Here is a 15,546-nt window from a genome sequence, read left to right on the forward strand (position 1 = left end):
ATTTTCAGAGATGGTAGAGAAATAGTCTCACTTCATCATCTTGGTAGGCTGTATCATATAATTTGCCTCCTTTTTATTTCCATGAATTTCAGGGAGCAGTCATTTTCTTCCCTGGAATTCACTCTCCTTTGAAGGAGAGAATGATACTCTGAGCATGGATCAACTTATAGGTAGACTGTGCTACCTGGCACTGTAATGACTAGAATGTTTAAACAGAAAGAAATGGCCATTTTATAACTGAACCTTCACTGACAGTCAAGGAGGACAGCTACCAGGTGTGAGTGGTGATAGTGTTTGCACCATTTCCTTGAGACAAACTAAACAGAGTGAGGACGATCATCCACAGCAGGTGAGGGTGTGGTGGTTTGGGGGAGAAGTGCATATTCTAGAACATGTCCTTCTGATGGAATCCAGGCAGGTCATATGAAAGAAAATCCTTAAGAACATCTTTGGAATCTCTGTTTTAGGTGTGTTTAATCCATTCCTAAAGGATGCACTTTCCTTGGAAAACAGTCTTCGATAGGAGGGGAAAGAAGACTCTAGAAGCCCTTCTTATCACCTGCTGAGATAAGAGTCTTGAGAGATTGAGCACTTGTGGGCCTCACAGTCAAAATAAGGGTCTACTGATCCATGACACATGCTGTCCAAATCCAGAGTACCTGGGCAGAGTACAGAGTGAAGGTTTGGAGGAAGGGTACTGAGCTGTGTCTGCATACTGCAGTGAACTGGAGTAATTTCAGTAGATTCTGGAGATGGAGAATCAACAGAGGTGAAGGGAAAGTGTGTAGTTTGGTACAAATAATTCTATTTGTTTATTTTTGGGAAAAGATTGTTGTACAGGCTAGACTCTAACTTCTGGATTCTAACAATCCTCCTGCCTCAGTTTCTCAAGTAGCTGAGACTACAGGCACACAACACCACCCTGGACGGTACTAGGAATTCTACCTGGACTCCCTGTGGTACACAGAGAGGGGCACAGTGACCTGATGAATTGCTCAATTTGCACAATGAGCATCAGATAGCACGCCAAGAGGAAGAGAAAGCACGTTCTGTGATGTCCTCCTGGGAAACCACAGAAAACAAAACAAAACAGATCTAAGATTTCCTACGCTTTGAGGCTCAGATGCTCACTTCCCGTAAATGCAACTTAGGGAGGAAAAAGAAAGGACTGCCATTTGCTGGCTGAAATCCAAGGTATTGATATCGGTCTAGTAGGATGAAACATGCCATGGTTCTCAAAGGCAGACAGGCAGAGGTGTGTGCGCGCGCGCGTGTATGTGTGTGTGTGTGTGTGTGTGTGTGTGTGTGTGTGTGTGTGTGTTAGGTGTTTTTAAACAGAGCACACCAAGAGCCAGTCTGGTACATAGGTCAGATTTAATTTTTCACAAGCTGGGCCATATAAATGTTGGCCATGACTTTCTCAAGCACCGTTTGGGGCTTCTCAACATGTTAGAAGGGACAAAAAAGGAACCCCAAACCATTATATGTACACATAGTATTAGTTCCTCTGTCTTGCATGTGAGGTCAGGTAACCGCTGAGGATATAGAGGGAGCACTAAGCTGACCCATCTTCTTTCGCTCCTTTTGCTCAAACAGCAGACACTATCTACAACGTCAGGTGGTTTCGCCAACCTAGCTGGGAATCCAAACCATTCAAGTCTAGGTATTGCATGGTATGTTCTGACATAATCATTACTGTTTTTCTTCCACAGACAGTTCATCCTTGAGCACTTAGCCTGCTTTCTTTAGTTCTCAACTCCTTATTTCTGCTCTTAAACCAAGTATTTGGAGGTAGACCTAACACCACATCCAAATTAAGAATGAACATGAGACCCGGGTGTATTGTGACCTCAGAGTCCAACTGCAGCATATGTACACAATCTCTTTAGAGGTGTCACGTCAAAAAGATACTTGTGCTGAGACTGTTGGCAAAGAACCCCCTTGCTCCCTGGAGTTTCTAGGTAAGGATGGATGAAGTCAGGAACTGGAGGCCACTAGCACCTGTAAAGGAACCCAAGGAAAGGAAAAGCAGAAGTGAGGAGAACCTGGTCCTAGAGATGTCGCCTGAACTCTTAAATCAACACACACTCATCAGAAGTTCCAAGGGATTTTTTTTCACAGTTAGGTTATTCAATGGATATGCCCTTTCAGTTAAGCCAATTTAAATACATTTTTCTATATTTTTTTTTTCCTTTTTTTTTTTCTTCCAGAGCTGAGGACTGAACCCAGGGCTTTGTGCTTGCTAGGCAAGTGCTCTACCACTGAGCTAAATCCCCAACCCCTTTCCTATCTTTTAAAATAAGAAATTCCATTGAATACAAAAGGATTTCTATTGTTTAAATAAAATAATTTTAGGAAGAAAGAGAATGAAAGTCATCAAAAAATAAATTTCTGAAATAACATATTAACATTTTAAGAATTTGAAATGGGCTGGAGAGATTTGGCCCAGTGGTTAAGGGCACTGGCTACTCTTCCAGAAGACCTTGTTTAAATTCCCAACAACCACATGGTATCTCACAAATGTCTGTAACTCCAGTCCCTGGGAATCCAACATCCTCTTTTGGCCCCTAGAACACCAGGCTCACATTTGACACACAGACATATATGAAGACAATATATCCATACACATAAAATAATAAAGAAGGAAAAAAATGATTTGAATAATTTAGAATTATATTCAGTTTCAAGTTACAAAACGCCTGGTGCCATGAGTCTATAGTCGTAGCGCTTGGAAGGCTGAGGCAGGAGGGTTATGAGTGAGAGGCCAATCTGGGCTTAGCAGTAAGATACTGTTGAAAACAGTAATTGGGTTGTGAGCCTTCAACGCCCGAGCCATCTCTCCAGCCTGATACTGTTGTCAAACATAAACCAAACAGCCAACTACACAAGCCCCCTTTCCCAGAAAAAAAAAAAAAACAACAACCAAAAAACCCAAACCAAACCAATAAGACACAAATGATAATCTAAAACCATTCTGAAAAGCATTCTTATCAGAATGTGTGGCTTTTTTTTTGGTTTTGTTTTGGTTTTTTGTTTTTGGTTTTTGGAGACAGGGTTTCTCTGTGTAGCTTTGGAACCTGTCCTGGCTCTCACTCTGTAGACCAGGCTAGCCTTGAACTCACAGAGATCCACCTGCCTCTGCCTCCTGAGTGCTGGGATTAAAGGCATGTGCCACCACCCGGCAAATGTGTAGCTTTTTATAGAGCACCTGGCCCAGTCTGGGCCCTGGGTTCCGTTTCCAGCACTGTGAACAAGCACACTAAAACCAAACAGCAACAAAAAAGGGTATTACTTTGTCATACAGAAATTAGAAGCAGTGAAGGGAAAGTGCCAGGGTTAGATAGCCATCAAGGATCCAGAGTCCTTTTCATGTGGAACTTGGAAATGCAGGGGCTAGATAGATAGTCAGAGGTCAAGCAGACTGCTCCTGCAGAAGACCTGGGATTGGTTTCCAGTAACCACATGGTAGCTCACAACCATTATCAACTCCAGTTCCAGGGGATCTGATGTTCTCTTCCAGTTTCTGCAGGTATCAAATATGCACACATATGGAGATTTACATAAATGCAAGCAAGCCACTTATTCATGTAAGATAAAATAACTAAAAACCCAAAACACCTGGGGCATAGACTGGGTAAAAGTGGAACTCCAAGACCTAGAGTGAAGACATTTTTGAGTGGACTGTGATGAATCTGAGAAGCCTAAACTCATAAGTCGTCCTAAGGTTTTTCCCCTCTCCCCGCTTCCCTTTCCTTGTCTTTCTTCCCTGTCTCTCTGCTTTCCTAACTAATTCTGAAATAGTTTTAAACTCACAACAAGTTTCCAAAACAGTACAGAATTCTCGGGTTCCCTTCACCTACTTCTATCCAATGACAATATCTTATATAACACCAAAGTACCTTGTCAAAACCAGGACACTGACATTGGTACAATATTATTAACCCAAGCTCAGACCTTATTAATACTAACCAGTTTTATAATCACATCTGTGTGTGTGTGTGTGTGTGTGTGTGTGTGTATGTGTGTGTGCTTCTATGGAATTTTATGGTTTGTGTAGATTCAATTACCTGATCACAATTAGGATACAAAACTATCTCATCACCACAAACGTACTCCTGGCTTAATCCCCTTTCTTTAAGCGTAACCCCTGGCAAGCAAGTGTCTGTTCTCTATACAATCTTGTCACCTTAAGAATGCTAAATAAGCTGGGACAGTGGCACATGCTTGTGGTCCCAGTATTTTGGAAGTAGTGGCAGGAGGGTTAAGTATTCAAGACCATCTTCAGCTACATAACAAACTTGAGGCCAGCCTGGGCTACAGAAGATCCTGTCTTTAAAAGACCAGGAAAAGAAAAAGCCTGTGAATAGCCAGGCAGTGATGGTGTGCTTTTAATCCCAGTGCTTGGGGGGCAGAGGCAGGTGGATTTTTGTGAGTTCAAGGCCAGCCAGAGCTGTTAAACAGAGAAACCTTGTCTCAAAAACAAACAAACAAAAACAAACAAACAAAAAAACAAAGAAAAAAGAAAAATCCCATTAAATAAGCGGAAACATACAAACATACAGTATATAACTGAAAAAAAAAATGTCCCTGAAATCCATCAGAGTTGTTGAAAGTGTTGATATATTGTTATTTTTTTATTATAAAATAATATTCTACTCACTGAGCTTTGGTTGGTAACTAAGACACTCTCTTTTTTCAGTGTCTGAGGAGACGGGTTTTCCATTGACTGATCTCTTTCTTACTTCATCTGAAGTAGTTCTATCTCACCCAGGGGAAGATAGCTTACTAACAAAAATCCAACCAAACAAAACCAGCCCTGTGCTGCATAGCAATGCTTTGGTCAAACACACACACACACACACACACACACACACACACACACACACACGATCTACATAGCCAAGATGTACACAGGTTGCAACATCTAGGCCTGTGTGTCCATGATGTTACTACAATGTTAGCATCTATGAAGGATTCCTGTCAGGTGATACATGACAGCTGCATTCCAAAATTTTCTAAGAAAATTGAGAATACACATAGGAGGATTCTAGAAATGCTCCACTATAAGGAGCAGCACGTGATGGAACACTCCATTGAGTTGATCAACATGGGAGCACTTACAAGATTTTCCTCATAGGACATGGGACTCACATTAAAATGTTAGCTTCCTTTCAGTAGGTTGAAAAGCCACATCTTTTCTGGTATAATTTTTTTTTTTTTTGGTAGTGCTGAGAAGCTGTCTTATAACCTGACACACATTAGGGAAATTCTCTACCATTCAGCTATATCCCTTGCACAGTTTAAGGGGGAAGAAAAAGGCTTTGGGAGCAGGGAACATTTTTGCCTGAGGACATTCTTCTAGGATACGGAGAAATACTTTGATGAAGGCACCATCTGCATTTTTTAAAGAGTTCATTGACATAGTTCCTATATCTGCAGACTAGGGGTGATGGTAGATTTTACCACTGTGTTCTTTGAATTCAAACTACACTAATAGACACCAGGAAACAATGTATATCCACCAAACCAAGGTGAATACAGTAAGTACTAATGTGGCAATCAGAATGTCTTAATTCCCAGAGTTATTTGGTTGTGGCTATTAATCACAGCAAATTAATTAGATATATTCCTTATTTGAGTAAATTTTGATCTATGGAATCATAAAAACAGCAACTCTGGTAAACACAGATATGACTTGAACCACTTCAGGAGGGATCATGGCCTTCAGCTAGTGTCTGGACATGAACTGTAGTACAGCTCCTTAGAGACAGACCATGTGACATAGTTGAAAATCTATCCTGTGATTTTTCTTCCCTTTTCTTTCAAAAAGAAGTCAGAAGCTCCCTCCCAACCAAGGACATGAAGGAAAGGAGATTTCCCTTTGAGAAATCCCTCCATACCGGCAACAAGTATTCTAATGCCTGTGGGTCAGAGGGAGCTTAGTAAGTTATGATTAACCCAGTTTTGGCTCCAGTACAATATAGTGATTCTAGGTAACCAACTGTAGTTACTTCTTTACTTTCTGGGGATTTATGCTTGTTTTGTGTTTTGGGTATTGTTCTACTACATCATGACTAAGGCAACTTATGAAACGAAGCATTTAATTGTGGGCTTGCTTACAGTTTCAAAGGATTAGTCCACAATCATCATGGTGAGGAGTATGGCAGCAGGTAGGCAAAATGGCACTGGAGCCGTAGCTGAGGGCTCACATCTGATCCACAAGTTGAAGGCAGAGAGAGAGACTGATTGGGCCTATCATGGGCTTTTGAAACTTCAAAGCCCACTCCCAGTGACACATTTCCTCCAACAAGGTCACATCTCCTAATACTTCTCAAACAATTCCACTAACTGAGGATCATGCATTCAAACACATGAGCTGATGGGGACCATTCTCATTCAGGACCACAGCCTGCAAGCCATTCTAATAAATCCCATATATCTATCTTCATTCTTTCAGCTCTGTTCCTCTGGAGGACCAACTAATACAGTCACCAAGCAGTGTGCACAGGAGGTTAACAGCAGGGTGCTGGGTTCCAGGAATCTCAGACTCTGCTTCCACACTCTTGGAAGACGTCACTGGGAAGCATGTTTAAACTGAACATATGTGACATCACTTCTGTTAAATGGAAGTCTGGTAGAAGGACACAGTGCTCCTGAAGACCAGAACCAGCAGCCCCTTGTTATCTGTAAGGGAGGAAGAAGACAGGAGTCAGGTCTTGTCCTGCTTCTGCACAGCTGTGGTGGCTTCAATGCTGCCCTCGGTCCTGGGCATCTGAATACTTGGGCCTATTTGGGAAGCTTGGCAAGTGTGGCCTTGTTGGAAGGTGTCACTGGAGGTGGGCTTTGCAAATATAAAGATCTGTGTCATTTCAGATTTGGTCTCTGCTTCCTGCTTGCAGTTTGAGATGTGAGCCCTCAGCTCTCGGTGTCAGGTTCCAGCTGTCAAGTCTGCCACCTGCTGTCATGCTGTCTTGTAAACCCAAAGAAACCTTCCTCTGTAACTTGCCTTAGTCATGGTGTTTTATCACAGCAACAGAAAGAAAACTAATTCAGAGAGACTTGGGCAGTTTCGGGACACCTATACAGGCAAGCCAGGTCCAGCCGCTGCAGGATCAGGGCGTGTCCTGTGCTCACAAGCTCTGTCTCTGGTAGGGCAGTGCAGTGGAAGGTGGTATTGGGCTCTTTGTCTCAGTGTTAGTGTGAATGAGGGACTTCGGTTGCAAAACAGCCATAGTTCCAACAACAGCAGAAGCTATTCACTCAGCCTCAGTGGCAGTCATGTGGTTCCTACCCCGTAACAGGCCTTTTGCTAACTCTCTAATAATGACATGGGGACTTTCTATGAATTATGAAAGCTTGGTCTTAGCTTAGGCTTGTTCCCAACTAGCTCTTAAACTTAAATTATTCTGTTCATATTAATTTATGTTCTGCCATGTGGCTCTGTTACATCTCCTCAGTACCATATGTCTGACTTCCTCTGCATCTGGCTGGCAAATCTCCTGTCTCAGATTCTTTCCTAGAGTTCTCATTTCTCCCCAGAAGTCCTGCCTAGCCTCTCCTGCCTAGCTATTGGCCATTCGGCTTTTTATTAAACCAATCAGAAGGTGCCTTCGGCAGATGAGGAAGGACAGACACATCTTTACACAGTGTACAAAAGGACTATCTCAACTCTATCCCTTGCCATCTTTCACTTCTCTAGTACCAAGAGACGGCACTTTCTAGTGCACTGATGTCTTTTCACTTCTGCTGCTCTCCCAACACTTTCTGAAGTCAGTTTGCTATATTAAATTTCTGCTGCTTGACTACTTAAGAGAGATTTGTATTTTTAAATGTGAATAGCCAGTGATAAGTGCACATGACACTCAGCTGGACTCCATTTTTCCCCTTTCATGTAGATGTCCTGAGTTCTAGATGATGGACTGTGACATGTGGTATCTGGAGTAAGGATCTTAGGAGTTCTGGTCGTCTGTCTCCTCCCTCCCTGTTAGCTGTCTTAGGTGACAGAGCAACACCATGAATCCCTGAATTACCACCTGGAAGAAACCACTCACTTGCTTCAGCCTCCAGAGTGCTTTCAGGCATTTATCTATGGTCAGAAGAGAAGAAATTGTGTAAATTTTGAATATTTCCTCCAAAATGCAAATAAGGTAAACTTAAGTGTAAGACAACTGTGTTAGTTACATTACAGACCCATGTATGATACAGTAGTTTCCATGATGATTCATATCGGTTTTGGAAAATACCAATATAAACATCTAAGAATGCAGGAATGACCTAGGAGAGAAGAGAGCATGAAAACTTCCCTAAAGATTTTTAAGAAATCTTTTTTTTTTTTTAAAGCTGAGGATGGAACCCAGGGCCTTGCGTTTGCTAGGCATGCACTCTACCACTGAGCTAAATCCCCAACCCAAGAAATCTTTTTATAATGTCTATTTTATAGGGCAACATACACAATGTGGATATATAGCATTTTTTTTTTTTTTTTTTTTTAGGGAGTTTGAGGCCAGTCTGGGCCTCATGAGATGCTGTCTTAAACAGCAACTCTCCCCCAAAAAGAGAGCCACTAGTTTAGATTACCTCTTAAATGCCTTCCCAGTTTAAGAATCTACAGCTATCCATTTAAGGTAAAGTAAAATTCTTGGTTTTATCTGCTTGTTTTTTGAGACACAGTCTCACTAAGTAGCCTAGGCTGGCCACAGTCTCCCAAATGCTGAGTTACAGGTGTGGCAATGATGCTAGGCTTGGGAAATAAAATGCTATTAAGATTTTCTGTGATTTCCTGGGTGTGATGGTGCAATTTGAGAGTGGAGGCAGCGAGTCTCCAGGCTGAGGCCAGATTGGACTACTTAGGGAATTCTGTTCCAAACGAAATCCCCGTAGAGAGGGCACTGAAAGTCCAGAGGCTGGGAGTGTAGCCGTAACTCAGTGGTAGTACATGTATGTGCTTAGCATGAGAAAGAGCCAATGTCCGGTCCCGATCATCCCCTTCCAAAAACCAATTTAAATATATGTCATAATAAATATAATCTTATGAATTATCCTGACTCTGCATGAAGGCAAGGCACAACTTTCAAAAGGCTTAAAAACACACTACCAGTCACCCACTCTGGTTTAAAACGTTTGCCATTTGTACAGGGACTATAAATCACTTTTAATCTGTGCTGTCATGTGCCCTGTTCTTGGTCCGGTTAAAAAAGAAGTCCCCCAAAATATGCAACCCTCAGTACACACCCAGTGCACCTGAGAACACCAACTCTGACCTCGGCAGAGCAGCCGCCGGCTGGCAGCAGCCTCACACTTCCTCTGGTCCCACTTCCAGGCCTTCGTCCTCACAGCCAATGGGAAGCCGGGCTTGCGGCCTCCCTGGTCCCGGTCGCGCGCGTGCGCACTCCCTCTGCGTCCCCGGGACGCTTAGGGATCCGTTTCCTTCTCTTTCTTTCCTGGATCGCGCGACTCCCCGAAACCCTTCCCACCTTGTTCTCGTCGAGGAGCACGTCGCAGTGCCTCACGAGGTGCCGCTTGGGCCCGGGACGCGGCGGTACCCGGATGTGGAGCCGCTCTCGCCCGGCGGGGACTCGGTGGCGGGGCGGAGCGCGGCGGCGTGCGCGGGGGCTGAGGGAAGCGGGCCCCGGGGCCCGGGCGCCGGCCGCTCGCCGGTCGCTAGCGCCGCTGCCCACCGCGGAGCCGGCTCCCGGGCGCCGAGGCCCGAGCGAGCGGCTGGGGGCCGCTGAGGGCCCGCAGCTTGCCTGGCCTCCCGCTGCGCTCGCCGCCGCGTCCGGGCGAGCCTCCCCCGGCCCTCCGCGCTCCCGGCCGGGGGAGAGCGAGGTTTGCTGGCGGCCGTCGCTGTAGCCCGGCCGGGGAGCCCGGGGCAAGCGGCAGAGCCCCCGCGCACGGCCGCTCGCCCTCGGCCTGCAAGCCGCCGCCGGCGAGCCGCCGCGGGCGGGCCTCCAGTGGGAGCGGGGGCCGCGACGGCCACGGCCCGGCCTGGGCGAAGGGCCCCTCGGGGACCGCTCCGCCGCCCCGGTGAGTCGGCCCCACGACCCGCGGGGCTCGCTGCCGCCCCCACCGGTGCCCAGAGTGCGGCCCGGGCCCAGCTCCCTCACGGCTCCCCCGCCGGCGGCGGCGCCCACCGTCCGGGCCCCGATGAGTAACTCCCGCAACAACCGGGTGATGGTGGAGGGGGTCGGCGCCCGCGTAGTGCGCGGCCCAGACTGGAAGTGGGGCAAGCAGGACGGCGGCGAGGGCCATGTGGGCACAGTACGGAGCTTCGAGAGCCCAGAGGAGGTCGTGGTGGTGTGGGACAACGGCACGGCCGCCAACTACCGCTGCTCCGGGGCCTACGACCTGCGCATCCTGGACAGCGCGCCCACCGGTAAGCGGGGCCAGCGGGTCAGCGGGCCCGGGTGCGCGCGTGGGAGGAAGGGGCGAGGCCAGCCGCGGGACGCCTGCCCTCACAGTGCCGGGCCACGGGGAGTTTGAGGTTCCAAACCAGGTAAACCAAAACTTAGGACAGACAGATGCCCCTCATCTCCAAAGGATCGGTGGAAGGTTTCCTAGGAAGGACCATCAAGTTTCCTAGATGAAAAGCATCGCAGACAACAGATTTCCTCCGCTTTTGGGGCGGGGCGCCGGGGAGGCTGTCAGTAAGCATTGACATTAATCAGCCATCAAGTGACAACTGTCTGATGGGAGGCTTGCCTTGCCATATGGTGTGTGGAGTTGTCAGGGGCCCTTCCCTTGGTGTCTTCGCTTTGTTGAACTAGCTTTTTTCCTTCCCGCCAGTGACACAGAATGATTTATGAGTTCAGATGATAAATACCATTTGGGACTGTGAAAATGCATTTTCGTCCACATTGTTTAATTATATATGTTTGTAGCAGAGCTGTTGAGTTCGTGGTATATGTGTGTGTGTGTGTGTGTGTGTGTGTGTGTGTGTGTGTGTGTGTGAGAGAGAGAGAGAGAGAGAGAGAGAGAGAGAGAGACTCTGAGACTTTTTCCAAGGGGAAGACAGACCTAGGAAACGAGGTTCTTTTTCTTTGATAGCATCCTATCTGAGTAACACGATGCGATGTTAAAATTCTATACATTCATCTTGAGAGTTAGTGATTTTCGTGGTTTACTCCATTATAGGGGTCTATGAGTTATTTACACTATATTTTTTTTTAATGTGACAAACAAAAGAATTGCTCTCACAAAATAAATACGATTTATTTTAATGTTTTTACTTGGATCCATTGTTTTGTTTTGTTTTTGTTTTTGTTTTTTTCAAGACAGGATTTCTCTGTTTAGCCCTGGCTGTCTAGGAACTAGGTCTGTAGACCAGGCTGGCCTGGAAACTCACAGAGATCCGCCTGCCTCTGCCTCCCTAAAGATGTGGGCCACCACCTCCCGGCATAGATATGTTCTTGATAATTGTATTCATTTAGGAAGTTCAAATTAAAATTGTATTGTGCTTCAGAATTCCTAGCTACTAAGACAGTTTGGCAGATCCTAATCTTGAAATAGGTGTATAGTCGCTGCTACCAACAGAAAGAAGTTAGCACCAGCCAACTCAGTTTTGAACAAGTAATTTATAAACTTCTGTTAAGCTTTTAAAGAGAAGGTCTCATGCAGTCCACTGTCTTGGACTTAGTGAGTTGATGAGGCTGGCTCTGCTGATCCTCCTGCCTCAGCATCCCCAAGTGCTGGGACTACAGGCATGTGCCATCATACCTAGCTGAAAACAGTATTTTCTCTTAGCTAGTTTTTATCCACCGAAAGGGATGTATGTGCATAACTCAGAAGGGCAGCCATGGTTACCTGTTGTATATTTTTGCAGTTGTAAGCACAGATATGAATGCACTAAATACAAATACAATAAACATTTAGTTTTCTGCACTTTGCCTGTGTGCACAGGGGTGGATTACATCTGGGTGTGCAGATGTGTGGAGATCAGATCCAATGTCTGCCGTCTTCCTCAGTCAGTTCTGCTCTTTGAGTCAGGGTCACTCATGGAAACTGGAGCTCACTGATTGCTTAGTAGGGCTGAGTTGTGAACCCTAGGGGTCTTCTTGTTACTCTCTCTTCAGCCCTGGGATTGCAGGCACTGGAGTCTTAGTTGGCATTTTTTAGCACAGGTACTGAGGATCCCATCTGGGCTGAGCTGTCTCCTCAGCCCTTTTCTGCACTTTGACTTCTTTCAGTTAGTAGTTCTTATTGGTGACTTTATTCTTATGGGTGAGCAGTGTCCCGGTGGTTGAATGCAGAAGTGCACTTTCTCAGTAGTTTATTAATAGGTCTTCTTGCAGTGATACCATATATGAATCCTACAAATCCTTGTGCACATGTCCCATACTTTGCTGCACCAAACTATGCATGCATTAGTGTTCTCATAGATGTTAACTGATTGCCCTCAAAGATATTTGAAGTTACATTCTCAGCAATTGTATCTGACATATATGCCTGTTTATACACACTTTAAAGTTTTGTTTTATGGTAGCTCAGTCTGAAGTCTGATTGCAGTATAATAATTTGGAGGAATTTTTAGGATCAGTGATTGTAGGTTTATTGAGAAATTTAAGTGTTGGTTCTAGGGTAGTGGTATTCGTTTCTTCTCAAACATTTATTATTTTCTTTGTGGTGAAAAACTTTAAGATTGCCTTTTCTACAGCACATTGATATTACTGAATTCACCCTCCTGTGCAGCAAAGCACCAGAACATACTCTTCTTATCTTCTGTCATGATACGGGGCTCATGTCTTCCTGTGTGTTACAAAGCTTGGTGTAAAGGCATGTGCGTTAAGGGTGACTTTCAGAGCCTTTGTTTATCAGGATTGTCTAACTTACTTGCTGATGGAAACCGTTTATCTTGTTCATCTGGTTCCTTTTGAACATACTGTGTTGGTGCTGGGGATGGAGCCCAAGGCCCATGCTGTGCATTCTATCCCTTAGCAAACATTTGGAAGCTCTTCTGTGTGCAAGTTTGGTAGTCTTTTAAAGTATTGAACAAACATAAGCTCTTAGCTCTGGTTTTCTCTCTAATGCTTATAATACTCCTTTTTTTTTTTGCTTCAAAATATTTAATGAATAATGTCCATTGACATATTATTACATCATTTTGTAAGATTTATTCTGTTATAATCAATACTTGATATTTATTTACACAATAATGAAAATGACAAAATTCATCTTTCACTCTGAAGTAATTTTAGGCTTACAAAAATATTGTATACTAGTAAGATTTTTCTGGCTTTCACTCATCTCTCTCATTTAATGGTCTTCTTTAACTTTGGGCCATGTTCTCATGCTTTGTCTTTCAGAGGTACCAGCCACTAATCATGTAGACTGTCCCTCAAACTGTTTCCTCATGGTTAAATGCCAGTTAAGCATTTTGGCGAGAGTATAGTAGAAATGATTTTGCCCTTTGCAGTATTATTAGAAGATGCATAATATCCATCAGTCTCATTACTGTTAACTTAGTTGGTTCTAGGGTAGAGGTACATTTATTTGTGAGTGTGAGTTTGAGTTTGAGTGTGTGTGTGTGTGTGTGTGTGTGTGTGTGTGTGTATTTGTGTATGTGCTACAGTAGGTGTGGTGGTTCACTCCTTCCACTATGTGGGTCCTGGGAATTGAACCTGGGGGTTAAATTGTCAGGCTTTGAGACAGGCATCTGTACTTCCATCTTCCCAACTCTGTTGCAGTGTTTGAATTTATATCCTAGGTTAGTCAGACCTTAAGAAGAGGAACCTTTGGTAGGAGTTTATATTATATAACTTGGTTCTTAGATACATTTGGCTAATTTGTAGTCACCAAGGAGATTGTGGAAGTACATAGGTTATTAGGGGTTGTGGAGTTTATGATCAGGTAGGCATAGTTGACTTTATCATTTAATCACTGGTTTTAGAGGATTTGGAGGAAGCATATTTTTACTTTAGATTTGTCCTGTCATCATTGGAGGCAGTACTGTATGATTACCAAGGAGCCTGGAGAATGGGATTTAGGATTTTCTCAGTTCCCTCTGCTAGTCTTGCATGTGGCAAAGGTGGTGGTGGTCACCAAAGTCGGCTTTATTCAGACTCTCCCAGTCATTATTGGTCCAAGAGGTTGGAGTATCTGTGTGGAAACTCTGTGTCCTGGTCTTCTAGCTAAGAATGTTTCTCAAGTCACAGGTGGTAAAGCCCCTCAGGTGTTTGTAAGTAGTTGTGGGTTTTAAAGGTGATGACCCAGGATTAAAAGGAAGAAATCTTTAGATTTTTCTTTTCTGAGCTTCTCTTCTGGTCCATTTCTACAACTGTAGGAGAAAGGTATATTGTCCAGGGGCCTTAGGAGAACAGAGGTTGGGGGAATAAAAGAGAACAGGATGGCAGACCAGGGGAGGATGAGATGCCATTGAGACTGCTGCTTAGTAATAGTTAATAACATCTGCACAGGAGTAGATTTTCCTGTAGATTCTGACTATGCATAAAGACTTCGGTAGGACGACTTTATTTCTGACTTGTAGAACAATTTTTAAGTGAAGTCCATCCAAGGCTTTTGGATGGGGGCATTGGGGGCTAGGGGTAGAACCCAGAGTCTTGAGTAACCCACGCCTGGTCTTACTGCTACTCCTCTTGTGTTGGGTTCTGCCTTGGTTGCATTGAGCAGCTCAGTAAACCAGCTTAGTAGACCCTGTAGTAACATTTCTGACCTTCAGGAAGGAAGCGCATAGACCATTCTGGCGTCTCTAGAATGCAGATTCTGACTCAGCTGCTCTGATTCTGCAAGAACTAGTTTCTCCCCCTCCCCCTTTTTCTCTCCCCTGCCCGCCTTTCTCTCTCTGTAGGTATGCATGTACCTTTTAACACAGCTGGTGGCTAACAGATAGAAGAGAGATGAGGTCAGCTCACTGCTTTCCCTCTTGATCTCTCCGCGGTCTGTAGTATAGTAGTTCAGAAATGATCACCACCTGTAATAACTTCACTGTGAGGAAATTGATTGTAAGATTAAAAAAAAATTAGAAATGAAATTTGTGATATGACATAAATTTGCCAGTACTCTTAAAATATTTACTTGTATTTTCTTTTCTAATGATATTAGCTGGTTATTTAAAATGCGTTTCTGTAACACTTGTGATTTTTTGTTTAAGCTCCCCATAGTCTCTGTTGCCAGAGATAGCTGCTTTGTGTACTGTTAAAAACTTGACTTTTAGCACTTCTTTTTTCATGCTTGAGGTTTTATGGCTATCCCTTGATGTCTGTGGAGAATTGGTTCTAGCAACTCTTACTGGTTCCAGAATACAAGGATGCTCAACTCCCTTGATAAAATAAACATTTGCATATAAATTATGCATATCCTTCTGTGTACTTTAAGTCATGTCTGGATACCGATGCCTAATAATGCAGTGCTGTGCAAATAGTGGTTACGCTGTGTTACTCAGAGAATAATGACAAGGAGAAAATTTATACATGTTCAGGACACATGCATTTTAGTTTTCCTCATATTTGTAAGAATTTTAAAAAAATATTGTAATATATATATGGATATTTTGCATACGTGTATGTCTGTGTATCACTTGGGTACCTGGTGCCC

General features: G+C 44.2%; 1 protein-coding gene across 1 annotated transcript in view; it reads left to right on the forward strand.

Moving 5' to 3' along the window:
• The first annotated feature begins 9,465 nt into the window (after window positions 1-9,465).
• Window positions 9,466-15,546, forward strand: part of Mib1 (mindbomb E3 ubiquitin protein ligase 1) — a 111,411-nt gene continuing 105,330 nt past the window's right edge. Inside the window, exon 1 of the mRNA XM_036204271.1 lies at window positions 9,466-10,372. Within this exon, the coding sequence (XP_036060164.1) occupies window positions 10,144-10,372 (229 nt within the window). The 5' untranslated portion in view covers window positions 9,466-10,143. The remainder of the gene's footprint in view (window positions 10,373-15,546) is intronic.

The sequence above is a fragment of the Onychomys torridus genome, chromosome 13 (genome assembly GCF_903995425.1).
Source record: "Onychomys torridus chromosome 13, mOncTor1.1, whole genome shotgun sequence".
Lineage (NCBI taxonomy): Eukaryota > Metazoa > Chordata > Mammalia > Rodentia > Cricetidae > Onychomys > Onychomys torridus.